At 37.0% G+C, this 26,543-nt stretch overlaps 1 protein-coding gene across 2 annotated transcripts; it reads right to left on the reverse strand.

Moving 5' to 3' along the window:
• Nucleotides 1-3,162: 3,162 nt before the first annotated feature.
• pth3r (parathyroid hormone 3 receptor) lies at nt 3,163-26,543 on the reverse strand. Of its 2 annotated transcripts, none has more exons than XM_022663016.2 (13): nt 25,359-26,543; nt 20,517-20,622; nt 18,790-18,900; nt 17,986-18,110; nt 16,218-16,312; nt 11,044-11,197; nt 10,295-10,448; nt 9,890-9,950; nt 9,720-9,786; nt 8,159-8,253; nt 7,821-7,962; nt 6,972-7,013; nt 3,163-5,969 (listed from the first exon to the last, which is right to left on the reverse strand). In XM_022663016.2, the coding sequence occupies exons 1-13, from the start codon at nt 25,419-25,421 to the stop codon at nt 5,508-5,510; spliced, it is 1,677 nt and encodes a 558-aa protein (XP_022518737.2). In that variant the 5' UTR covers nt 25,422-26,543; the 3' UTR covers nt 3,163-5,507. The 2 variants fall into 2 exon arrangements, with proteins under 2 accessions (XP_022518737.2, XP_022518736.2); XM_022663015.2 differs by having other exon boundaries at nt 17,980-18,110; nt 25,359-26,542.

Consider the following 26,543-nt stretch of genomic DNA (forward strand, 5'->3'; position numbering starts at 1 on the left):
TCTCACGGTCCAGTTTACACCGAAAAGAGAAATTGTTAAAATATATAAATATAAAATTAAACAAAATAGATAAGGATACATAAACAAAAAAGGGAGAGTAGGCAAGTAGCAGCTACATGAAGTCTAGAGTGCAAGTTTTGCTTTAGCAGCATGATAGTGTGAATGAAGAGCAGTAACATGATAAAGTGTCTCAGTGCGAGTAAAGTGTCAGTGTTGTTTAAATGTGTAATTGTACTTGGTCGGTGCAGTGTGTTGGCTAGGTGAAGTTTAAGAGTCTTAGAGTTTCTGGAGAGAAGCTGTTTCTTAGTCTTGTTTTGCACTTGATGCTCCGCAGCCTTCTGCCTGAGGTGGCTCTTTTCCTGCATCTGGAGGTGTAGATGTCTGTGGTGCTGGGGTGCCTGACTCCAACAACCCTCTGTGCAGCCTTCACCACCCTCTGCAGAGCTTTCCTGTCTGCAGCGGAGCAGCTTCCATGCCATGTTGATGCTGGAGCACACAACGAGTCCAGCTCGTCTCAGCCTCCTGAGGAAGTAGAGCCGCTGATGTGCCTACCTGACCAGAGTGGAAGTGTTGTTGCTCCAGGTGAGGTTGCTGCTCAGGTACCCAAGTACCTGTAGCTGTCGACCACTTCCACTGCAGATCCTCCAATTTGTTAAAAACGTAATAATTATTCATTTACAGGACATTTCATGCCCTTTAATAAAACAGAAGAGGATAATCAGTACTTTGAAATTATGCAGTAAAATATTGAAATATAAGATTTAAAAGGAAAATAATCAAAAATGTTTTAAAATGTGATTTGTTTTATTATTCTTTATTTTATTTATCATATTATTACTGTTACATATTTTACTTTTACTACTACTTTTATTTATTTTACATTACACTTTCATTTTTTTTTGCTGTTTAATTGTTTTTATGCTTCACCTTTTTCACCTTTTATGTTATTCTACCATATTTAATTCCCCTGATGTCAAGGAATATTGAATAAACCTGAACATTACATTTTTGGTAGCACTGTATATTTTAAGGTTGATGATGGAAAAAACAACATTTAAACAACCTTTATTTAACATTGCCTCATATGCATAAGTTAGTGGTGACATTAAATTAACGTTTATTTAAAGCTTTTCAATGCTTGGGGAACTGAGTCTACACTTTCAGTTGAAAGATGCTTCCCTTAAATAATAATATAAATTACAAGGTATGAGAGTACGATATATACATGTTTAATGTGAGTAAACTTTATTACAAATAAAACATATAAAACCGACATATAAAACACTGAATAACTGTAAAATCGATATGCAGTATTGGTGGTGGTAATATTAACCAGCTCTCCTCTTCAGCAGTGCAGGTCAGGAGGACTGTTCAGTTTCTGGTTCCTAATAAGAGCTTTGGGCGCCACCTATTGGAGAAACACATATATTGCAGTAAGAAACACAATCTATTTTTGGATCACAATTCATGCCTTGGCAACAAAACCAAGGTATTAAATCTTAGGGTAGTTTGTTTTCCAGAGACCTCAATTTATGTAGTAACAATCCTCTCCCTTTTTAAATCTCACAAATCATCTGAACCTGATGGCTGTGGGTTGTTTGACCCATATGAACTTTTTTAACTGGTGCTGAGCACTTAAAGTTATTGTTATTTAATTACTTTAATAAAAATGTAATAGTGAATAATATATAGTGTAGATCAATGGAACTTACCTGTAGTGCTACCTGCTGTTTAAAGCTGAGTCTGAGAGTGTGTAAATACTAGGATTGTGTGAGCAGCTCAGGTCTGGATCTGATACCAATGTGTGAAATTCCTGATAGCAGTGAGAGGACGGTAGGTGCTGGATTGCAGCAGAAAGAAAGAGATGTTCTGATATGTCCTAAGGCAGAATTGTGGAGCTGTGGATAAATATATGGAAAAATTATGCACACACACATATATAGAGTGGCTTGTAAAAAGTATTGATACCCCTTGATTAGCAGGATGAACAAAACCAGCAGAACCCAGGACTGTGGTTGGGCTCATCTCAGGGGGAGATGAGTCTGATTACAGAGATGAGATAGATCGGCTGACAGGGTGGTGCTCTGCAAACAACTTGCCACTGAACATTACAAAAACAAAAGAAATAATTCTGGACTTCAGAAAGGGCAGGGCTGATCCAGCCCCGCTTCACATAAATGGGGTCTGTGTGGAAAGGGTCAGTTCTATTAGGTTCCTGGGTGTGCAGATCACCGATAGCCTCTCCTGGTCTGCAAATACAAATATAGTGGTGAAGAAAGCTCTGCAGAGACTCCACTTCCTGAGGGTCTTAAAGAGGAACAAGCTGGAGGAGAAGCTGCTGGTGCTGTTCTATAGAGCTACCATTGAGAGCATCCTTGCATACGGCATCACGGCATGGTACGGGGGGTGCTCAGCAGCAGACAAAAGGGCGCTGCAGAGGGTGATCAGCACGGCCCAAAGGATCACTGGCTGTTCCCTGCCCAGCCTTGAGGATATTGCTACCTCTCGTTACATTAGCAGAGCTGACAGTATCACCAAGGATACATCCCACCCCAGCAACTATTTGTTTGACCTGCTACCCTCAGGCCGGCGGTACAGGTCACATAAAATTCGGACAAGTAGGCTCAAGGACAGTTTTTTCCCAAGAGCCATCACTGCACTGAACAATAAAAAAACAATGGCAAACAAAAACGTACAATTTTAAACCCCAGGAGTAATATAACGTGTGCAATATATTTGAAGTGCAATATTTTGTGGATAGATTGTACAGTGTATATCTTGTTTTTATTACATTTAATTTTTGTCTATTTTAAATTTGTTGCTTTTAACTTAAATTATTTTCTGTTTAATTTATACAACAAAGGCATTTTGGAGAAGCAAATCCAATTTCATTGTAATGCAAATTATAATGACAATAAAGGCGATTCGATTCGATTCGATTCGATGCGATTCGATTCGACTAGTTACTAGTTTACATTCATCAACACAGACTACTCTGGAAACTAATACAGCTGCTTATTATCAAAGGTTGGAAAGAGAGAATGATGCTGACCTTGATTTGCTGTTATTTCTTTTTTGAAAATAAATTAAAATGAAGTAAATACAACAATTAAGTGGATCACATTAAAAGGTTTGTATTCTCAGTTACAAACAAACACAATCCACCTAAACTTATGCCACACAAATCGTTTTATTATTAATTCATTTTATTGAATACATCCAAACAGATACTTTGTTCCCAAATGAAAGGAATGATTCTGATTGGCTTTGCGTGAGAGAGTTTTTAGATGGTACAAACCAATGGCATAAATATAACAGAACATACAAATATACAAAAAGTAACCTTTTAATTTGAAATTCATATTACAGTTGTGCATTTTTCATTAAATATCCAGTGTGTGACTACAAAACTAATACTGTTGATAAAAGAATACACCAAGATCTTTTAATCACACTCATTCAGCATGCTTAGGTTTTAAACGTTTTGCTTCATATTGCAACGATTTGAGCAAGAAATAATAAATATAAACAGCAGCAGGAATAGAATTACAGTACAGATATGGACCACAACACAAGTACAGTGAAGTACACGCTAATACAGCACACTGAAAAACAGTGCAGGACATTTATTTTCTTAAAACTTGAACTGTAAATAAGACTATAAATGTCTTTTAAGCATCTTAAAAGTGTGTTACCCTTTCTGTTTCCATAGTTGTGGCTGCATGGTTGTCTATCTTAAAACTCACATAAGACAAACACAACCCAATCATACACAAAATACAGCCTTTTAGTAATCATTTACAATCACTGAAATGGCTGATTAAATGAATTAGTTCTTCACTGAAATCATTCAGTGCTTCATTACGGGCAGCTCTGTACAACTTTGGAATTTTAAGCATGCAAAGCTAAGAGAAAATATGAGGAAGGTGTGAAGAATTTTATTGAAATATATCTGAATCTACCAAGAATTGTCTGGCTGACTAACAATCTTAAAACTAGACACTGATTCAGAAAGTGAGTAACCTCATCCTCTTCTCATACCACATGTGTAGTTTGTTTTTCTGGTCCGAATGAGTTAACAAGAGTTTTCCCCCTTAAGTTGGATAATTTGTATTTTATACCAGTCACAGGTGTGGCCTATCAAGATGCTGATTTTTACACAGATGTAGCTTGAGCTGGCCACAATAAAAGGCCACTCAAAAATGTGCAGTTTTACAGTATTGTGAGAATCTGTAGGGTTCAGAAAGACAGTCAGTATCTGGAGTAACCACCTTTTGCCTCTCGCAGTGCAACACATCCTCTTTTGCATAGAGTTGATCAGGCTGTGAATTGTGTGCTGTGGAATGTTAGTCCACTTCGTTTCAATACCTGTGCAGAGTTGCTGGATATTGGCAGGAACTAGAACGTGCCATACAAGAACTGGGATGTTTTCAGCCTGAGTTTTCAGCCTAAAGGACCAGAAACAAACCTGAATTTTCCACTGGACACCCAGTTTATCCAAGTTTTGTTATATTTTTACAATTTAAATACAATTCAGGTTTTTATTACCAAACCATTTACATTTTAACCAAAACAGTGTCTGAGCCAGATACACATTATGCTCTGTAGCAACATGCTCTGGAACTGATTTTCTGTCAGTGGAAAATGTGGCCAGGGTGTATAAAGCGGGTATTGACAATGGATGGATGGATGAAAACATATGGCTTACCATCCAACAACATCCAGGAAAGAGTAACTTCAAGTGAGTTAAGATTTGTTTGCAGGAGTAAAGGTATGGGCATTGAAACTCAATTAATTCTACCAACTGTGAAGCATGGTGGTGAAAGTAACCATATGCAGCCACTTTTTTTGTTAGCAGAAAACATGTCAGTCTTACTGCTACGCTGAGAAAGGGTTCACCACTCAAAATATCCTGCCTGGAATAGGGGTGGGACAATATATCAATATTGTATTGTTTTGATCATATCGTATTAATATGTGGCATCAAATATTTAGATTTCTGTTGACACATAGGTACTTTAAACTTGCCCCAAAATTTGACTTACTTAATAATGAAGGTACTGCTTCATTATTCTACATGGTGCCGCTTATCAAATGAATGTCACTAATAAATCCATAGATCCTGATATTTTCTTATTTAGGAGTATTTTATCCTCTTCGGTAACACAGATGCTGAGAAGTATCACAGACAACTGTCTTGTGATATATGAAGATATCACCATATCGTGAGATGCCCTGTGACTGCCACCCCTGCTCATTACCATTCTACAAGAGGGCGCATAACCCAAAAATATCCTACATGGATGGTGGAAAACACAAACTGTGCATCTACAAATGTCAGATTTTTCATAGCACACTGCTTTCAGAAATTTGACAAGATCACAATTACCTGAGAAAACAAAACCCAGACATTCAGCTTACGCTTAAAACTATCTCACTCAGGTGTGTCCTTTATGCTGCCGTAGCAATACATTACCCTTCCCACGTGCCCAGTTCCCCACAGTCTTTCACACAACAGTCTCCAGAACTCTGGAAGACCGAGAGCTGGAGTGATCTTCAGGTATGAGGGACAGTGACAGGTCTTTGTCTATTTGCTCATCCTGTCCTCCAGGTCCAGCATCCTCTTCTTCGGTTAGATTGTACAGTATGCCCGTGCTGTCAGCCCGTCTCCAGATCAGCCCAGGCTCCTGCACTGCGGGTAATGTAGTTTCAGTGTTATTGGGTATGTCCCCTGGTAAGCTGGCTACGGGCTGGGAATGGGCTTGACCCCTGATGCCCAGGGCCCCGCCTCCGAGGGCTAGGGCCTTAGAGCCACTGACGCTCAGGCAGACGCTCTGGGTGGTTGTGTGGGACATCATGCCTCCGTAGTAACAGCTTCCGCCCCCTGCGCTGCTGGTGATGCGAGCTTTCTGCTTAAGATCGAGGACAAGGCTTCGCCTCAGCCACGCCTTCTTTACCTCCGCCTGCACCTGAATTGATATTAATTTAATTACATTAAAGTAGATAAATTTATTTAATTACATTACAGTAGATAAATTATTACAAATGTTATGAATAATGCTGTCACGTTATTGAAAATAAATAAATACATAGAACTAATCGAAATGAAGAAAGTATTTAAAACTGTTCAATTCAAAGGAAATTATTAGTGAGGAATGACTTAAAAAAAAAAAAAAACTAGAATAGGTTTAAAAGCTATGTATGAAGGACAGTGACAGGTCTTTGTCTATTTGCTCATCCTGTCCTGCAGGTCCAGTAACTTCGTCCATTATTCACCTAAACATTACAAAACTATTATAGAAGATGCTTACATATATGTAATGTGAATTGCAAATATTAACAGAATTCAGTCCTAACAAAATCAAATAGTCAAAATAAAATAAAAAAATGGATTTTCTTAATTTTTTAACTATGCATTTTAGATAATACAATCTAGCGTTACAATCTAGGGACTTTTATTATGAAGCCCAAAAGGCACATTAGTGAGAATAGCTAACGGCTTTCCGAGCTGGATTAATGGCTGGTGTTTGATATATGTACTATAGCTATAGTTCACTTCAGTGTTTAGTTATTAAACTCAGAACGCTGGAATGCAGCTAGCGACTCAATGCTAGCTAACAGCCCAACTCAGCAGTAAGGATTGAAGGTTTTTGGAATATTATAGATATTTTGCAATTATGAAAAGCTTGTTGTATTCAATTTTGGAGATGTAATATTTGCTATTGTGGTCTGTACATCTGTTCCTCTTCATTTTTGCTATGTTTGATTTTATTAAACCCAATAAAGTCTAAAGATAATATTAAAGTTAAATAAGTCAACTTAAAATTACAGAATGATGAGAAAAACTACATTCTAGACAACACAGACACTAGAAACATGGGGAAAAGTTGGAATAGTAAATAGTATTATATTATATAATATTATAAATAAATTAAAAGTAATGAAGCAAGACAAAGCAAAATGAACCTAACCTCTCCATTGCAGAAACAGTAGATGAAGGCCACAAAAAAGCCCTGGAGGAAGAAGAAAGAACATTTTTTGCGAGGACTTTAAAGCCAGAATAAAACATAATAATAACACTGAACCCCAGTGTGTCAAAAGATTGTGGTTTAACCTACCAAAAGTGTCTTACACTATTAGCAGATTATTTTGCTTAATTCAGGAAATAATACATTAAAGATACAGATATCAGATTTAGTTTTTATTAATAAATAAAACAAGCAAAAATATCTAACAGTGGAATAAGACACTTTCATATGAAAACATCATTTAAGGAACAATAAGTTTTTTTTCAACAATACAGAATTAAGAAATGTCAGATATTTATACTTCATTTAAGATGATTTATCTTGTAAAGATATTCCTCTGGGTTCTCCTGTTCTAGAAGTGTTAATCTTATTTTAGAGTTTGAGGCCTGTAGTTTGTCAGATGTTTATCTGGTTTCTGTTGGGACTGTGGGGGAATTTTGGATGGCGTGCCACCTCTCAGCTGGTTCACCAGAGTCACAAAACCTTAGTTACCCCTTCCACCACACCATAAATTCAGAGTTCTTTTTTATTATTTTAAAATGTTATTTTGAAGTCATTCAAAATATGATGAAAAACATTATTATTTAGTAAACACAAAGTGGACTTTAAGAAAAAATTCACAGAGTAATTTGGTATGTTTAACACTTTTAAGTGTCCCTTCATAGTCTGGATGACTTCAGTACTGCATATTAATAATTTTCTTTTTTCTCTTTGTTTTGTATGAGTTTACTGTATAATACTGTATCATCATTAAACATAATTCACAGTGTGCATTTTTTGTGTGTTTTTAACCTGCAGGCTGTTGAAGAACATCTCGTAGTGCATCTGGACCTGCCATAACAACCCGGTGACCTCAGTATAGGGCAGAGCCATGAAGACCATGTAGTGAACACCAAACAGGGGCATCAGCACAAGTGTGGACTTTAGGAGCTTCCTGTGACAAACAGAGTGCAAACACAGCCAACTAAACACCGGTCTGAGTCTGAGTTAAAATCAGCAGTGCTTTAGCAACACTGGTGGAAATAGTAATATAATAAATGCTGAACAACAGTTTAAAACACCCACTCTCTACATACAGTAACTAGTGTTGTAGTGCTGTTGTACTGCTGAGAATATGTAAGGATGATGACCTGTACTGCTGTCTAGGGTCCAATTTCCCAGTGTTAGTTTCCCACAGCTTAGATGCCAAAACCCTGATGATGTTGAGGAAGAGGAAGAAGTTTACCTAACAGGAGAAATAACACAATAATAAAAAATTATGGTAAACAACATATACTTTATATATAAGTATACTTATATATAAACAAATAATTTACTGGAGTATTTTATTTTTCAGACCACTTTCTACTTCTCTTCCTTACATTTTTAACCAATTATCTGAACGTTCCACTCCTTACAATTTAAAAATAACCTCATTACTCCTATTTAATTTCAGTTTACTTTCATTTCAGCTTCTCATTGTTCAAAAAACCCAGATCCAGATAATTCTCTCCATCTAGATAAAGTGAATCCATTCTCAGTCCCTATTGGTTTATACACAATGCATCACACCTGCACACGTCCCCCCCCCCCACACACACACACTCCAGCAAGAACATAGCAGATGTATGTAGCCTAGTATGAAGATGATCCGTGCAGAGACTCAAGAGAACTCCAGACAAATCCAGTCCAAATAAGCTGCTTTAATATATTTACATTCTACTAAAATACATTCATTTACAATCAGCATTTATGCAGCTGAAAAAGGGAGACTAATGCATTACAGATTTACCAACATTACCATTTTAATATAACATTATAGTCATTATTGATTTTAGAAAAATGTGTTTAAGGAAGAGGTGGGGGGTGTAATGCACTATAGGACTGGTGTGGCCTAACCTGTTGTCCAAAATGAATTTTTCCCCATTATATTACTTTAACTTTATACTTTAATAGTTTTAAAACCAGTATTTTACTTACATAAAAAGCTTGAGTTGATGATTCAACTTCTACAGACGTATTTTAAATCCTAGTATCTATACTTCTACCTAAATAATGAATGTCAGTCATTTTCGCACATTTGATAAACAATAAAAGAGCTAAACACTTAAAGTATAATGCAGATGTTTCTAATTAAATCTCCAGTAAGTGAAAGCAAAAGGTAGAGGTTTCTAATAAAGTGGCCACTCAGCTAACAGGGAATGCTATAAGAATGATTAGCAATGTTTTCAGGTTCCATTTAGGTAAGCCTAAGCATATGTACAGGGAACATTCTGAAAACAAGTAATTATAATGGTTTACATCATTACATTAAAAGTTACATTACATTACACACACTTTAAAATTAATATTCACAAAACCAAAAAGTAAAATAATGTTTCAGCAACGTTACCAGAATGTTTAAAACATTAACTAAAACCATTCTAACAAAATTCAGAAAACTTGATGGATTGATCGTTCTAAAAATGTTTACTGTAATGTTCAGAAAACGTTCTACCACAAATCGTTAGCTGGGTAGTGTGTGGCGCAAGGTAGGGGCTTCTAATAAAGTGGCCAGTGAGGTGAAAACTAAGTATGGGTTTCTGATGAAGTGGCCAGTGATTACAAGAACTTAGAAGGGGGCTTTAATAAAGTGGCCAGTGGTTGGACTTTGTAGTTTGTAGTAGTAATGGAGTTTGGAGTTGTAATTTAAAAAAGTAAGCATGTCCTCACAACGATAGCCGCCAGGATGGGAACTTGATAGATCCATTTCAGATTTCCTGCACTGATATCCCAGCATCTGAAAGACCAACAATTAGGGACAGGCAGTATGAGTACAGTACAAAATGTGTATTCATGTGTGTGTGTGTGTATGTGTGTTGAGCATTTACTTTAGAACCTACTGTGTATCTGCGAGTGAGGCTCGAACGCTGACCCAAATGGACACGAACAACGCAGGAACACCTACATCACACAGATATAAAAACATAAACAAATATATTTCTGATATATGGTGAGCAGATCCAAGATCTATGCACCTTATACCTCACAATAACACAATAACTTCACTCCAATGGTAATTGATAATTTAAGATTTGGTTTCTAAAGTTTGCTTGTTCTTTGCAAAGACAATTCATACGCTGCAAACTGTGATGAGATGTTTATTACATTTTGCAAGATGTGTAATAAATAAATACATTATTACACACATATATTACAGAGGTATTCTTTGCAGCATGAGATTGGCAGGCACAAAGATGATTTCACAAACGGTGGTTATTATGCTAAGATAAAAAGTGGTTCCTCACCCCAGCCAATGATGGTAAGAGCCCACAAATAATTCTTATCAGACAGGAAGGCCATGAAGATCAGACTGTGCAGGTAGAGCCCCTCCACCAGGATCCAGTAATGATTAGTGGCCAGGAAATACAGGAAGAAGGTCACAGCCAGCTTGCAGCCCACCTGAACTCCAGACAGGTGGAATTTAAAAAGAGAAAGCAGTATGAGATTTATACCTGTACATACAATATAGGTCAGGTTCTCAAACAGGGATTAAGCCTAGTCCTAGACTACATTTTTCTTTCAGTGGAAAATCTTCTTTCAAAACACTGTGTATTACAAGGCTAGGCTTAATCCCTGTCTGGGAAACTGATCCTATATATAAATAGATTGCACCCAATTGTGGACACAAGTACAGAGTGTGTAGCCCAAGCTATTCGGGGTATAACATCTCCCTCTAGCATTGAAGTGTGGAGCTCTGGAATTATGGTGCTCCAACCAATTTGATATATTATATAGTAGGGATCATACAACATCCAGATCTGAATAATATTCTTATCACTAAATATAAAGACATGTTCATTAGTAATGCTCCAAGGATACAGCAAGTGTTCTCTGGAGAGTAGAGACAGCTGCTCCAACAAAAGCAGGATAAACTCTTAACATCCTTGATTTATGTTATATCAGAAATAAGTCAATACACCCCTTTATATAGTAAAGACAGTTAGAAGCTAAGATGATACCAGTGTAGATGTATGCCCATATAAGGTGTATGTACCATCGGGGGTCTGGGGTCCACCACCACATAGTCTGTCTCGACTTCTTCAGCGAAGGTGTAGAGTACTGCGTCTTTCACGAAGATGCTGACCGCTCGGCATATGAAAGAAGTGAACAGATGGGTGTGGATGTAGTTGCGAGTGCAGTGCAGACGTCTAAAAGGAAACAGATAGTGTTGAGTGATTATGAACCTCTAATACTAATCCAATGCAGTGCTGGATCCTGTCCTGTATGTAGCAATTCTTTATCACAGTACAGACAAACATATTTTAATATAAATAAAATCCCATTGTGATTAAATTACATTGATTCTATGTTATTCTATGGATTTCTGCATCTCCTCCAGAGTGACCATGGGTCTCTTGGCTGCTTCACTGACTGGTCATATCTTGGATTATCTTGGACTGGTCATATTTTTTGGATTAGAAATTGAACAGTTCTCTTTTCGGTGCACAAAATTTGACATATGTTGTTATAACCTAACCCTGCTTTAAACTTCTCTACGACTTTATCAATGATCTGTCTGGTGAGTTCCAGACTCGTTCAGATTTTATTTATTTATTTTTATTTATTTATTATTATTATTTTTTCTCTTTTTCTCCCCAATTTCAATGGCCAATTACCCAACCCACTCATCAGGACTCCCCCTATCACTAGTGATGCCCCAACACACCAGGACACACCTTCTTTTCGAGCTGCTGATGATGCAGCATTGCCGAGCCGCTGCGCTGTCCTCCAAGCGCGCTGGCTGCTCGGCAATGTTGCTCCGATACATCAGCTCACAGACGCCCTGTGCTGCAGACATCAACCTAGGAGTGATGTGGGGAGAGAGCGCCATCTAGCCACCCGGAGGGAGCAGGGCCAATTGTGCTCCCTCTGAGTGCCGATAGCTTGAATGCATATGGCTTGATGCTCATATAGTGGCAGCGCTTTAGACCGATGGACCACTCGGCGCCCCCAGTTTTTATTTTTTAGTAAACACTGTGTGTACTGAAATGTGTCCTAGAAACCCAGATCCTGTTATTTTCTACTCTTATTTTATCTGAAACAGACCAGAACAGTAATGAACTAGTGTGAAACAGCACTCTTTTATTCTGGTTTCCAGAACAAGTCCTTTGTGTTTTTTTCCTCCCTCTAGGGCTTGTTTGTGGCTTTCATCTACTGTTTCTGCAATGGAGAGGTTAGTATCATTATGCTTCATCTTGCCTTTCTCAGACAAACCAAGTCTTCCTGAAGCTGCGGGAATCTCCCTGATGCCCGCGAGTCACATATAACCTCCCTGAAATCAACTTTTGCAACTTGGGATGTCTGATTCTACTTTTCATTTATATACAGTACACTCTAAAAAACAGAGGTACGATATGAGTACTTTTTTGTACTCGAAGGTACACTCTTCATAATTGTACCCTCATAGATACAATATTGGTCTTTACAGGGTCAGATTTGTTCCCTCTGAAGTACAAAGTCATTTCTAACAGCAATAAGTACAATTTTGTACCATTTAACCAGCCCAAAGGTACATTCAGTATTCTGCATCACTGTACTAATAAACAGTATGTATTTATTATTTTTTTTTTTATATTTTTTTATATTTATATTTTTTTTTACTGGCACAAAAACCATGGGTACAAAAAAGGACTTTCACTGAAAGGTACTTTTTTGTACCTTAATGAAAGGTACAGCCCCAGCGACAAGCTTTGTACTCTTTTAAGTACTTACATTTCTTAGAGTGTACCAGTCAAATGTTTGGACACACCATCTCATTCAATGATGTGCTTTTTTCCTACATTGTAAATTAATACTGAACTCATACAGACTATTAAGAAACACACAAGGAATCATGTAGTAACTTTTAAACTTTTAAACTCACGTCCTCGCCCTGTTCCTGTCTGTCCTCGTGTCTGTGTGTTATTCCCACGTGACCCCAGCTCCTCTGTGTCTCCTGTCTCAGTAGTTTTTCACCACATGTCTCATTTGTAGCTCCGCCCCTTCCCCAGGTGTTTCCACTTCTAGTGTGTTTCCTGTTCATATGTATAGATCCCCTGTGCCACTTTGTCTTTGTCGGTCTTTGCACCTTCTTCTGTTGTTTTGTCGTTCCTCGTTACTCTAGTTTATTCTCCTCGTTTCCTAGTTCCTTGCTCTGTGTTTTTCTCTGTTTTTGCCTTGTATATATATTAAGTCTATTTCCTTGTTTATTTCTTAGTATATTTCTTGCATATATTTCCCTGCCCTGTTTAGTTTGTTTCTTATTATTATCCCTAGTTGGTTTAGTTTATGTTCTTTAGTTTCTCTCGTTTGTTTTGGTTTTTGGTTATTTGTTTATCTATTTTTAGTTATTTGTTTATCTATTTTTAGTTATTTAGTTTATTCCCTCCACCCTGACAAAACTAAATACTCTGTAGGGCATTCAGGTGCTCTTATCTGTTCACTTGTGGTTTCTGAGGTGGGTAACACTGATAAACTTATCCTGTGCAACAGAGAAAACTCTTGCTCTTCCTTACCTGGGGTGGTCCTGATGAGAGCCAATTTCATCATAAGGTTTGATGGATTTGCATTTGATTGACCTTCATTTCTTAAAGTCACTTTTTTCTTTACATAGTTCAGAAGTTCTTGTTTCTCATAATATGGATTAGAAAATTACTCAAATATTCACTATTCACTGTATACCAACTCTACCTCTTCACAACTTTACAACTGATGCTCTCATTAACACATTAAGAGGCAAGAAATTAAAGTAATTAACTCTTGATAAGTTCAGCACAGCTGTTACCTGAAAGCTATTCCAGGTGACTCTACATCATAAAGCTGCCTGAGAAAATCCAGCTAAGATGTGCAAAACTGTCATCTAAACAAGAGGTGCTACGTTAATTTGCTAAATGCTTTTCTGTTTACGACATACAAAAACAAAAACTACTTTACTACAAAAACACAGAATTTAAGTTGTGTCCAAACATTTGATTGGTTCTGTTCTTATATTATATTTTGGATGAAGACCTGTCGTGTTGCTTTTTTTACCCATATCAGTTTTATCTATTTTCTGCTCTACATCAGTGATGGATAGCTGTCATCCTTCTCTACAAAACATGAGACTGAAGATCTAAGACACACTCACTTCTCCAAAACTCCCAAGATTAGATCTAGGCCCCAAACTCCATGACCTGAGCTCATGATTGTCACACATTCTGTGCAGAAATAGGTATCCAGGACTCACACATTCACATAAATAGCCTAAAGTATAATCTCTACTTCAGTATTTTCACTGTAAAAGGTAACATCACTACTTTCTCAAATACATTAGTGAACTTATTTCGTAATTATTCCATATAATTTAACTCTGTAAATTTATTAAAGTTGGTATTTAGTATGAAATACTTATATAACTACCTACACTTGAGTACACTACACTCTACACTTTCAGTTACTTCAGTGAGCATGTGCAGAGAAGTGGTGTGGGAGAACGTTTGGTAACTTAAATAATAATTCACACTCTGTAACTCGCACTTCCTGAAGTATAAGGGGCTCTTAGGAGCGCAGTCTGGGAGTATATTTTTCCCCTCTCCTTTTCTCATTCTTTCCTCCTTCTTTTTCTTATTCCTGGTCTTCCTGTCCTGTCTCAACTAAACTAAATTAATAAATACATTTTCTGAGTACATTTAAATAGTAGACATTTAGTAAACAAAACTTTTCAATTTACAATGGAGGAAAAATTATAAGTTTTTCAAAATAAATCAAATAAAAATCTGAAAAGTGTACGTGCAAAAGTATTCATATATTGATACTTAGTAGGGCCACCTTTCACTGCAATTGCAGCTGCAAGTATATGGGGGTAAGTCTGTACCAGCTTTGTGCATCTAGAGACTGAGGTTTTTGCAAGGTTAGTGGGGTCAATGGGATTCAGGTCAGGACTTTGACTGGGCCATTCTACACCCCACTACAGCTCTGTGTGTATGTTTAGGGTCATTGTCTTGCTGGAAGGTGGATTTCTGCAGCTCCTCCAGAGTGACCATGGGCCTTCTTTTTGTCAGTGCTCCCCTTGATCAGTCAGTTTGGGTGAATGGCCATGTCTTGGTAGGTTTGCAGTTATAGAATACGTTTTCTATTATTGGATGATGGATTTAACAGTGTTCTTTTGGATGCTTAAAGCTTAGTATATGCTTTAATAACCTAACCCTGCTTTAAACTTCTCCACAACCTCTCTGGTGAGTTGGTTTTCATGGTGCTGTTTGTTCACTAGTTTTCTAACAGACCACTGATGTCTTCACAGAACAGCTGTTTTTACACTGAGACTAAATTACACACAGCTGGACACTTTTACCTAATTAAGTGACTTCTGAAGGCAGATGGCACTGGATTTAGAGTGTCACGCTTCCCTCTGTCTTCCAAGCTGATCCGGACTCCATTTCCCAGAATGTCACTGACACTCCTGATCATCATCACATGACCCTCACTGAGTCTTGACTAATTGATTGTTTTCACCTGCTAATCTGTCTATTTATACCCTCTCCTTTGTTCAGTTCCTTGCCAAGTTTTGACTAGCCACATAGCATTACAAGCATTCCTAACGCTCTTGTTAGATTTTTCGTGTATGACCTTTGCTACTCTATTTTTGACTTTGTATTTTTGCCAAGCCCTTATTTGCTAAGTTGTCCGGCCTTGCATTCTTGGGTATGTACCTGTTTTTGCATTTATCCTAGTCTTGTAAATAAAGCCTCTCTCTTTTTTAATCTGCATGTGTCTGATTTCTGTCCAGTCCTGACATAGAGGTTTCAGAGCAAAGGGGATCAATACTTTTTTACATCACACAGATTTTTTATTTGATGTAAATATTGAAAGCCATGTATCCTTTTCATTCCACTTCACAATGATGTGCAACTTTGTGTTGTTATATGATTCTTTTGCAAGTTTAACAGTATAACACATATTGGAACAGAACTATACTACTAGTACACTGATATAAGTGTACTTACTGCATAATTATTTGTGAAAGCGATAGCAGATAATAAGAACAGGATGGAGATTAAATGCTCTGATGGATGATCCAAATATTTTAAACTATCATATATCATCTTTTCTATGAGATTTTGACCTGTAACAAATACTGTTTCAAATCACACCGCTCATTCCCTGATACATTCAGGCCATATGTGATGTCTTAAACATGAAGTGTGTACGTACTTGAAGAAGCAGAGGATGAACACAGCCACCAGTAGAGAGGCCAGAGAGATGGAGTAGCCCGTGGTGTACATCAGGTGAAGTCTCCTAAAAACAGCCTGAGAAAGAAAAAAATGGCCTGATTTAATACAATCTGAAATAATTAACTATATAGATTAAACTGCTTACTCTCTCCTCGCCTAGGTTCGTTAATTGGTCAGCCTAACATTAGTCAAGTGTGTTCAGTCTCAAAAAGCTTTCATTAATTTTATGTAAACTGTAATGCAGTACATTTGCAGTGTTTCTGCTGCCAGTATTCCACTGTTGATTTACAATTAATGGCCAGCTTTAATTTTACGGTACTTTAACTAAAGACTACAAACATTTAACATACATATGGCTGATTTAAAGGATAATTACAGCATTATAATGCATGTATTTATACCAAAACATACAGTTATACAGTGTAGTATTTTTCCACATTGAATTACTATAATTGTTTCACTTATTTTTTGGCATTATCTAACTGTAAAATTTACAAGAAACGTTTTACAGTGTAGTTAGTTATTTCTGGATTTAAGATGGAACTGAATAAGTATTATTGAACTGAATTAAGAAATTATTGAATTAGTTAAACAAAATTTTAATTAGCTGCGCATTAAATATTCAATTAGTACATTATTAAATCACTTCAAACAAACACAGTAGGGAGAATACTGATGTAGAGTCAGTTGTAACATATGGTCAGATTTTAGCTCACAATGTTTAGATAGGAGGTTCCCCTATCAGAATTGGGGGGACCGAATAGGCCAACAGGTATAAAAAAAAAAAAAAGTTTCCTGAAGGATGACACTATAGTCCTATAGTCTCTGAGGTGGTTGCAATGCTGTTGTTAAGTGATTGCTAGGTGGTTGCTACACTGTGAACCCATTAGTTGTTGGAACTCAAATTATTTAAGTCTGTTTTACTTAAAATTGGATATTTCTAAACAATACTCCACTATTTTGTGTTAGTTGAACATTTGTGGGCACATAAACATTCATACTGAGATCTTTGAATTCTCCAACAGGTTCTGACACTCACCATCAGTGTGTAGTGATTTCCCATGGGCTACCTTAGAAATAAATGAAGTTCCCCTTTAGTTGTAATAACTTGATGTTTTAAATTCATGCTAACCTAAGATTTCAATGCCCATTATTTAACTTTTTTAACGCAACCGGTTTCCTTAAATTTGTTAAGTAAATGCAGCTCAAAAATTAGAGCAAACCGGCCGCCTTAAAAAAGTTAAGTAAACTCAATTTATCCGGTCTGACAATATAACAAAAATAAATAAGTTAAATCAACTTCCCCTTTAGTTGTAATAACTTGATGTTCTAAGTTACGCTAACTTTCATTACCCATTACTTTACTTTTTTAAGGTAACCGGTTTCCTCCATTTTTTTAAGTAAATTCAACTTATCCGGGCTTACAATGTAGGTGGTTGCTAAGGTATTATAGGTCAGGCATTGTGGTATCCCACTTGATTGCTATGTTGTTGCCAAGTGGCTAAAGTGTCCAAGGTGGTTGCAATGGTGCTGCTAGGTGGTTGCTAAGGTATTGCTATAGTATTGCTTAGTGGTTGCTAGATGGATACTAAGGGGTTGCTTGGTGTTTAGTATGGTGTCACTTGGGTGTTTTATAACGCAGTTGTATGTGACAATGCTGGAATTGGGCTGTAGGAAGGTAAACAGATTTTGAGCTTCAGGGTTTGTCACTTCCAAAAAGCAATGTACACAGACACACACACCTTTACCTCCTGCTGGCCGGCGTGGTTGGAGTGTAGGTAGGTGGTGCATTCGGTGTAATTAGACCAGGTTCGATTAATAATGGGCACCTGCTCCCAGTTCCCTGACACATCACAGTTCCGGTATGCATTACCTGATAAACAGAAATAATTACAGAAATAAACAGGGGGGGGGGGGGTCCTCAGGGTGATCTAGACTTTATTGTGTTTCAATGTAGGTTAAACTTGGAAATAATACACACATAAGGTGAGAAAAAGGAACGGTGTTACCCTTTTTCCTCAGTGTTTCAGTTAAGCAGATTACTAATTGACACTAGGGGTGTAAATCATAGGGCATCTCATGATACAATGATTCTGTAATACTTGATATATCTTAAGACAATAGTGATGGCATCTGTGTTACTGAAGAGGATAAAATACAACTAAATAAGCAAAGACCTGTAATTATGGATTTATTGGTGCCCACCAAAAACCAATACCAATATTCTTCATTGCAGGTTATAACATTCTTAAGCATTATTATTTACGTAGTAATGTTTAATCTACTGTATATAAGGGCACAATAAGACAGACAGACAGACAGACAGACAGACAGACAGACACACAGACAGACAGACAGACAGATAGATAGATAGATAGATAGATAGATAGATAGATAGATAGATAGATAGATAGATAGATACTGTACTTATCCAGAAGGTAATTTAGGAATAATCACATCTCTATATGTGCAATATATTATATGGCAAATTTAATTCCTGCAGTCTGTGGACTATGTTTTTAGTTTTGGGTAAAAGATTCAGCAGTATGAACCTTGATGGTTGAAGTCATAAATGTATTCGGGGCAAAGTACGGCCACCAGCTGACCAGGTTTCCCTCTGGGCCAGCAGATAATACCATCCCACTCTGGCACACAGTCGTTTTCTGCAAAACATAATTATACAAATCTTTAACTGTCTTTAACTGATCAGAAACCAAATCACAGTTTTCATTATCTTCATGTTTTTCACAAATAACTTAATGCCACATCCCCATTGCTAAGGTGACAGTACAAAGTAAAGCATATCCTACACAGAAATGCAATATATGACACATACAGCTCTTGTAAAAAATGAAGAGACCACTTCAGTTTCTGAATTCTCTGATTTTGCTATTTATAAGTAGATGTTTTGTTCTATAAACTACAAACAACATTTCTCCCAAATTCCAACTAAAAATATTGTCATTTACGGCATTTATTTGCAGAAAATGAGAAATGGCTGAATTAATACAAATAATGCAGAGCTTTCAGACCTCTAATAATGCATGGAAAACAAGTTCATATTCATATAGTTTTAAGAGTTCAGAAATCAATATTTGGTGTAATAATCTTGGTAAAACACATTTTTCATGCATCTTGGCATGTTCTACTCCACCAGTCTTACACACTGCTTTTTGATAACTTTATGCCTTTACTCCTGGTGCAAATATATTTATATCATCCATCTTCCCCCTTGATTTTATTCCAGAAGTCTTCAATTTGGTAAAATCAATTTTTTTAAGCGGTCTCTTTTTTTGCCAATGCTGTATATCCCTATTTCAAGAGTGGTGTTTCCTTATTACGTTTCTTATTCATTATTATGTCATATAGCTTATTACATAATGTCTCAACTAATTATAAATTGACACTAGTGACATTTAATCAATACATTTAATTATTTATGCCTCAATTTATTAATAATTAACATTCCTAAGCATTCATTAATGTAGTAATGTTTAATAATGTGTCAATTAATAATTATTTGAGGTATTACTTTTTTCTACCATTTAACATTGTTCATTGCTTTCGTGACCCTCATAGTAACCAAAATGTCTCTAGCTAATACGTTGGCCAGTGTTCTAGACTGGTTTTAAACTATAAGCTGGCTAGAGCGTGAGATATTTTTGTGTTGTCGACTCACTCTCAACTAAGCCATGACATCACTGTGCCTGATACAAAAGCAGCAGCAAACACTCCCCTGAACTCTACCATGTCAGTGTCAGTGCTGTGGTACACCACACAAATAACACCAGGTGAATAGAAGCAGGGTAATACACAGTGAGAAAGAAAAGAATTACTTCATCACCTGCTGAGTTTGCAAGTTTACTCCATTACAAACACACATACATAAGCCCAATGAATTTTATGGTAGGATTATTTTAACAAACAGAAAAAATATCCACACAAAAGTGAAATATGTATTTTGTCCTAAAGCAAAACGTGACTGAAGTTTAAGATCCCTTCATAGATTTTCTGTGGAATTAAGGTCTGAAGACTGGCTAGTCTACTCCAGGATCCTAAAGAGACACTAAACTCTAAACCATATTTTTTTAATTTTCATTTTGGTATGCAGACACATGTGCCTCTGTAAGCCACTGCTTTGTTACCTTGGCTGTATGTTTTGGGTCATTGTCATGTTGGACCACCCATCTTCTGTTTTCTGGCTGAGGTCAGGAGGTTTTCATTCAAGATTTAAAAAAAGTGGCCAGTAGAGTATAAAACAGATTTTTTTCTCACATACCTCTTATGGAGCCCTGCTGCGAGCGGATGCTCCTCTCACACTTGGTACGTGCTCCAATCAGGAGGAAGATTTGCTCATCTCGTGTGATGACATCATCAGAGTCGATCTATAGGTACAGTGAATAGTATAGTATTATTTGACTTTTTATATACAACCACTGCATATTTAAACTGCACGCAAATATAAAATTAATTAAAAAATACAATTAATTACAAAACCACTAGATTTGGAGTCAATTCTGAAAGAGCTGGTTCTTCAGTTCTATATCTGATGGGGAGGTTCCTTAAAAGGTTCTTAGCACTACGATAATTTTCAGATGGTCGAGAATGCTTCACACTAAGCACACTCTCTCACATGCTAAGATGCTCTTAATGTTAAGCTACTTTTGGGGAACTGGGCTCCAGTCAGTTAAATTAAGGTTCATCAGTTTCAGGTGCTTTGGTGTTAATGAAATTAGGAGGAGGTGGTACAGGTAGCCCACCATGCAGGACATTGATACGTGCTATACGTGCCACACTGTAAAAAATATTTAAAGGGGTATAACTAAAATTAACTGTTAAATAAATGGAGAATTTTTTTTAACAAAATCCACATTTTAAACTTCATCCTAATTTTCAGCTTTAACACATCAGTCAGTAAAGCTTTTTTGAGCCCTGTACATCCAAAAAAATTTTAATCATCTATTAGGCTGTTCATTACATCACTCTTTGTGTAATTATTTCAAAATAATAATAATAATAATAATAATAATAATAATAATAATAATAATAATAATAAAAATAGGCAACTTTGATTCAGAGAAGTGAAGAGTATGTACTAGAGATATGACTGGAGCAGACTTCTAATGTAGCGAGGCAGTGTAAAATCTAAACTCCAGCATAAGCAATTTATTAAGTAATTAATATACTGTACTGGGAGCCAATCCATTTTAAATAATGCAAAACATATTTTTGGGTATCCAACCACAACACAACCAAACATGTTGATTATGTTTGGTTTAAAAACAATTGTTATAAATCTGTAATTAAAGTGAATAACAGATGCTGAATAGATTTCCCCACTGGGTGGGTGTGGCTTATATATTTACCCAATTACATACTGGAAAAAGTAACAAATAGATTCTGCTCAACACATTTACAGCAACAATTTGCTATCAGTTAGTTTGGGTAGAGTTTACCTAAACTGAAAAGCTAAGATCCATCTAACATTTCTAACAGTATGTTTCACAAAAGTTACATCTTTTCTATTGGCCCCTGACGTCCTTTATTTGCATAATGGTCATGTCCACACACCCCTAACTCACCATCAGTTCGGATTCTTGCCTACTAGGGCTACTTTCTCTTGGGTAGTCATTTACATAGAATGTCATGGTTGAGGGCCTGGCTACAGATCAAGTTAATATTTTCTTTTTTGCAAAGCTTAGTTTTACACTGGTTCAGAATGCTGCGTCTCTGCTGCCAGCAACTTACTATTCATTTACAGTGAAATTATCTAAAGTTCATGGCTAGCTATTATTTGTGCAGTACTTCATTAGCTAATGTAAACCCCAAACTTTTAATGTACATCTAATTATTGCAAAGAATACTTAGAGCATTGTAATATATTTATTCATGGCAAAACCTTCTCAAAAAAATCTGTAATTTGCTGTAAATTAATTCTCCTTATACAGTCGTGCATTGTAATCTTTCTCCACAGTGAACTTTTGTCATTTTGCAATTCTTTTACAATAAATTTTTTTTGACGTTAACTTTCTGTAAAATTTACACCTTTTACAGTGTAGGCAGTATTGAACAAGTAGCGGAGACAGCCTCTTCAAATGAGCTGACTGAACTAAAGCTACAAACTAGTACAACACTGGTACTTGCTTATTGGAATCCACCATCTATAACATAAGGTCTTTCTCCTAGTCAGATGTACTATAGTATCCTTGTTTCTGAACCTTGTTGAGCAGGAAGAATAGATAGCTTAGTAGAAAGCTAGCAAAACAGCTGTGCTACATCTGAGGTCTCAATTACCGTAACCTTTGCACATGATTATGTAAAGGTATGTGTTTCAGAGAGGAAAGTGTAAAATAATGTACATTGTTACTTGCTAATATGCACAAAACCATCAAATTATTCATTTCTAATATACATTGAATTATTTGCATAGAATATAAACTAAAGCCTATAATGTTGTTTCAGTAACAGACCGTGGTGTTTTTATACCATGTTACAGAAGGCCTTAAATACCGCCACCATATTGGAAAATGCTATTTGTCGTGATGCTTTAGCACTAAACTGCAAAACAACACCCTACAGTAGTGATAAGGTCTGAAAACAGTCGCACAGCTCTGTAAGGGGAGGTTCTCAGTTGCTACCTTCCACCATCAGTTTTCATCGAGAGGCAATTTGTCTTTGGAGCGAAATTTGGCACACTGTTCTGTGAGGCTGAGCTGCTGCCTCCAGCTGTTGTGAAATACTTTCACTGTCCTGCGATATATAGCGAGCCGTCTTTAACCTTTTGGATGGAACACTTCTCATCCCTCTCCAACCACCAATCGGCCAGGGTGTCTTCCTTGTGGCCCGAGGCGGATGGGCAAACACAGGAGGCTTTGTGCCTCAAATAAATTTCACAACCACCGAGCAAATGTAGCGTAGAGGTAACCGCCTCACACGATCATTGACCATTTGGTGATGGCTGTTGAAAAGAGTGGGAGGAGTGTGTGATAGAGAAAAAACAATGCACTAAACAAAGATTTTTACTACAAGAAGAGAAAAAGTGCAACCTTAACATATGCATGTACTGCAGCTGTGGGTAGTATACAGGCTAATCCAGTATACTAGTTGAAATTCATATTATAGTTGTGCAATGCTTCAGTTATACTTGCTGTTATCCCATTTATATTAAAATCCTTTCATTTTCTACTTAGAATTTTTCTGGTGGATTTTCGTTGCAAAACTCATCCTGCGTTTTCAAGATGTCGATATCATTCCAACTTCAGCTTGTATAACCCATTTCTTAAAATATATTATATTGCCAAAAGTTTTTGCTTGTCTGCCTTCATATGCAACTTCACATCTTCTGGAAAGGATTTCCACTAGGATGAAGGAGTGTGTTTATGGGAATTCTTGTCTATTCTTCCAGATGCACATTTGTGAAGTCAGACACTGATGGTGGATGAGAAGGCCTGGCTTCCATTCTTCCCTCTAATTCATTCCAAAGGTATTCTTCCAGGTTGATGATAGTGCCATGTGCAGGCCGCGCAACTCCTTCCACAACAAACTCGTTCACCTTCAGTCATGGTGGAAGAGCCATCTTCTAAACTGAAACGGTCCAAAATCCAGGCAACACATATGCATTGCTCTACAGCAGGGGTGTCCAAACTTTTTTTGTTGGGGGCCAGAAGGAGAAATATATTTGAAGTCACGGGCCAACGACTTTATAATAAAACAAATAATGATATATAGCACTTTAAATAATAAAATTTCCTGATTATTTTCATTTTCATTTACTATCTTTGGCAGTGTTGTGTAAACTAAGATTTTTCAAATTGATGTTTAATTTCATTATGTCTCTTAATATTAAACTCCTTAATTATGGCAACTTTTAGACTCTTTGGCCCATTTTTCTGCGCTAAAACTGTGCAGCCTCTCCGCTTTTAGACTCTTTTGCCCGTTTTTCTGCGCTAAAACTGTGCAGCCTCTCCGCATTTAGACTCTTTGGCCGTTTTTTTTTTGCGCTAAAACTGCGCAGCCTCTCCGCTTTTAGACTCGTTTGCCTGTTTTTTCTGCACTTCAACTTCACTCTTGCCGCTTTTAGACTCTTTGGCACGTTTCTGACACCTAGCGTTCAAACTTTGAATCTCACATTATAAAAACCTGCTTAACAGTGGGCCAACTTTCATTCTATTTCTAAAATACCTCTAGAGTCCAGTGGCAGCATGCTTTACACCACTGGACAAGGCATCTTGCATTGCACTTGGTAATGTCATGAAAGACTGAGTTGTTGACCTCAGCATCCACTGATTAATTCATGGCCATGCACTTCAGGCAATATGGATGCACATTTTGATGCAAATTTCAATATTGTAATACTTAACTTAGGTTCTATTTTTATCTCTTTCAATGGCCCACACACTGAGTGGCCCACCAGGAATTGTCCAGGTCCATGGTGACATTAGTGTGCAGTACAGTGTACTTTGCCGCTTCAGAGCCTGAATGACATTCCATAACTAGCAGAAGAATGAACTCTGGCTTTTACCAGTAGATCATGTGGGATAATGTTGGGTCATGAGCATGATTAGGTTAGGCAGCAAGGCAATCCTTTATAATACAAGAGCAAGTCCACCTCTAATTCACCCACCTACCCCCTCAAAAAAATCCAATAGCTGAGCTGTAAACAGTTTATTCGCAAAAGTCCCCAGGCAAAATCGATCAGGAGGTCTCATGGTGAGGTTGTCTCTTAGCTGGCTTTGCTCTCACAATCATCTTCATGACCAAATGATTATCTGCTCCACTGAACAGAGACCAGTATGTGTGGTAATCAATGTTAGACCTGCACGATAAATCTGTTGATAAACATTCTGACTTTTTGCCTTTTTTTTTGAGCTTATGGCTCTTTGAGTTTGAGATACATCAGAAAAAATGGATATCAGGCAGATTTCAGAAAAAAAACTACAGAATCACATGGGTAAAGGATTACTTGTCAATACATTTTAAGCAGTTAATTATCCTATTTACTACATATTGCAACCACAAGCTTTTTAGGCTAATATTATAATACCCCTCTTCACTGAAATGTCAGATAAACCCTAAGACAGCATGAAAACCATCTCACTGTCATAAAAAAAAAAACACTCACCAGTGCCTTCGCTGTCATTAATATACAGCAAAAAATAAACGTCACAGATACTTCCACCACCATGCTTTAGAGGCAAAATCAGCAGCTCTGGACGATACTGCAGATCTTCTCGAAAAGTCCACTAAAAGTTGGCAAGTCCTCTGGTTTCTTCAAGCCATTGAGAAGTACTTTGCATTTCAGAAGCCGTCGCTGGGGTTGTTTCTCTTGTATCTGCAGCTGGAATGGAACTTGGTCTGGTTTTGGTGTAGGCGAGGTCCTAGGTCTTCACTTTTACATTAATGTAGACATGATGGACCAAGTCCTTCTGCTGGTACTCTCACAGTTACCTGAAGTTAGACCAGCTTTAAAGAGAGGTGTATCCATTACCAGTGATCTTCTAGAGTGTTCTCTTACCAATGATCTTCTACAAATGATCTCCTAGCATTGATCTTCTACCAGTGATCTCTTAGCATTGTTCTATCATTGATCTTCTAGCAGTGATCAGTCTTCTTCAGAGGAGGAAAGCGCTGCAGCTGGTGTTCCTCTTCCTACTGCAGAGGCTCTGTTGGGGGATGAGTTTGTGTGGTGAGACAGTTCAGTCTGAAGAGGGGGATATATCTCACACCAACAACTGTCTTTGTCTTTCTCTCTCTCTCTCTCTCTTACACACACACACACACACACACTTTCTCTTTTTCTCTCTTTCTAATCTACATCTTTCTCCTTTTTATTAGTACAACTGATCTATTTTTGATGGTTAATTAAATATTAAATCAGGGGCCCCCAATGCTACAACACAAATATGGCAACAAAACATTTACTAAAAACGTATATAATACAAATAAAATCATAAAGTGACGTATCAGACAAGTAATGTATCCATAAGCACATTTTCTTTCTTTAAAATTAAAATTAATGGTATTTCTGAGTGGGGAAAATGTCAATATTCTAACAAATGCCACCAATGTGCGTCTCCTATAATTTCTGCAAAGTCAAATACTGTGTATTCATTAAAATAAAAGGTCTGGTAGACATTATTGGGAGTGTTTTGTCCACAACAGCATTTGCTGGTTACCTAAACAACCACGGCACTGCTACTGGTGCTGATACAAGAGCTATTGTGAACATGGTTATCAAACTCAGTCTTCTTCTTCACATTCATGCATCGTTAAATCAAATAAACTCAGAATTAGAACTGAAGAGAGC

The sequence above is a fragment of the Astyanax mexicanus genome, chromosome 15 (genome assembly GCF_023375975.1).
Source record: "Astyanax mexicanus isolate ESR-SI-001 chromosome 15, AstMex3_surface, whole genome shotgun sequence".
Taxonomy (NCBI): Eukaryota; Metazoa; Chordata; class Actinopteri; order Characiformes; family Acestrorhamphidae; genus Astyanax; species Astyanax mexicanus.

Excerpts from the sequence above, each read along its gene's own strand:
- pth3r (XM_022663015.2), bottom strand. The coding sequence starts at position 25,421 with ATGGTGGTGGAAGTATCTGTGACGTTTATTTTTTGCTGTATATTAATG. Across the intron at positions 20,623-25,358 it reads TAATGACAGCGAAGGCACTG|ATCGACTCTGATGATGTCAT; the intron begins GTGAGTGTTTTT and ends CTGTACCTATAG. Across the intron at positions 9,951-10,294 it reads TCTTACCATCATTGGCTGGG|GTGTTCCTGCGTTGTTCGTG; the intron begins GTGAGGAACCAC and ends TGTGTGATGTAG.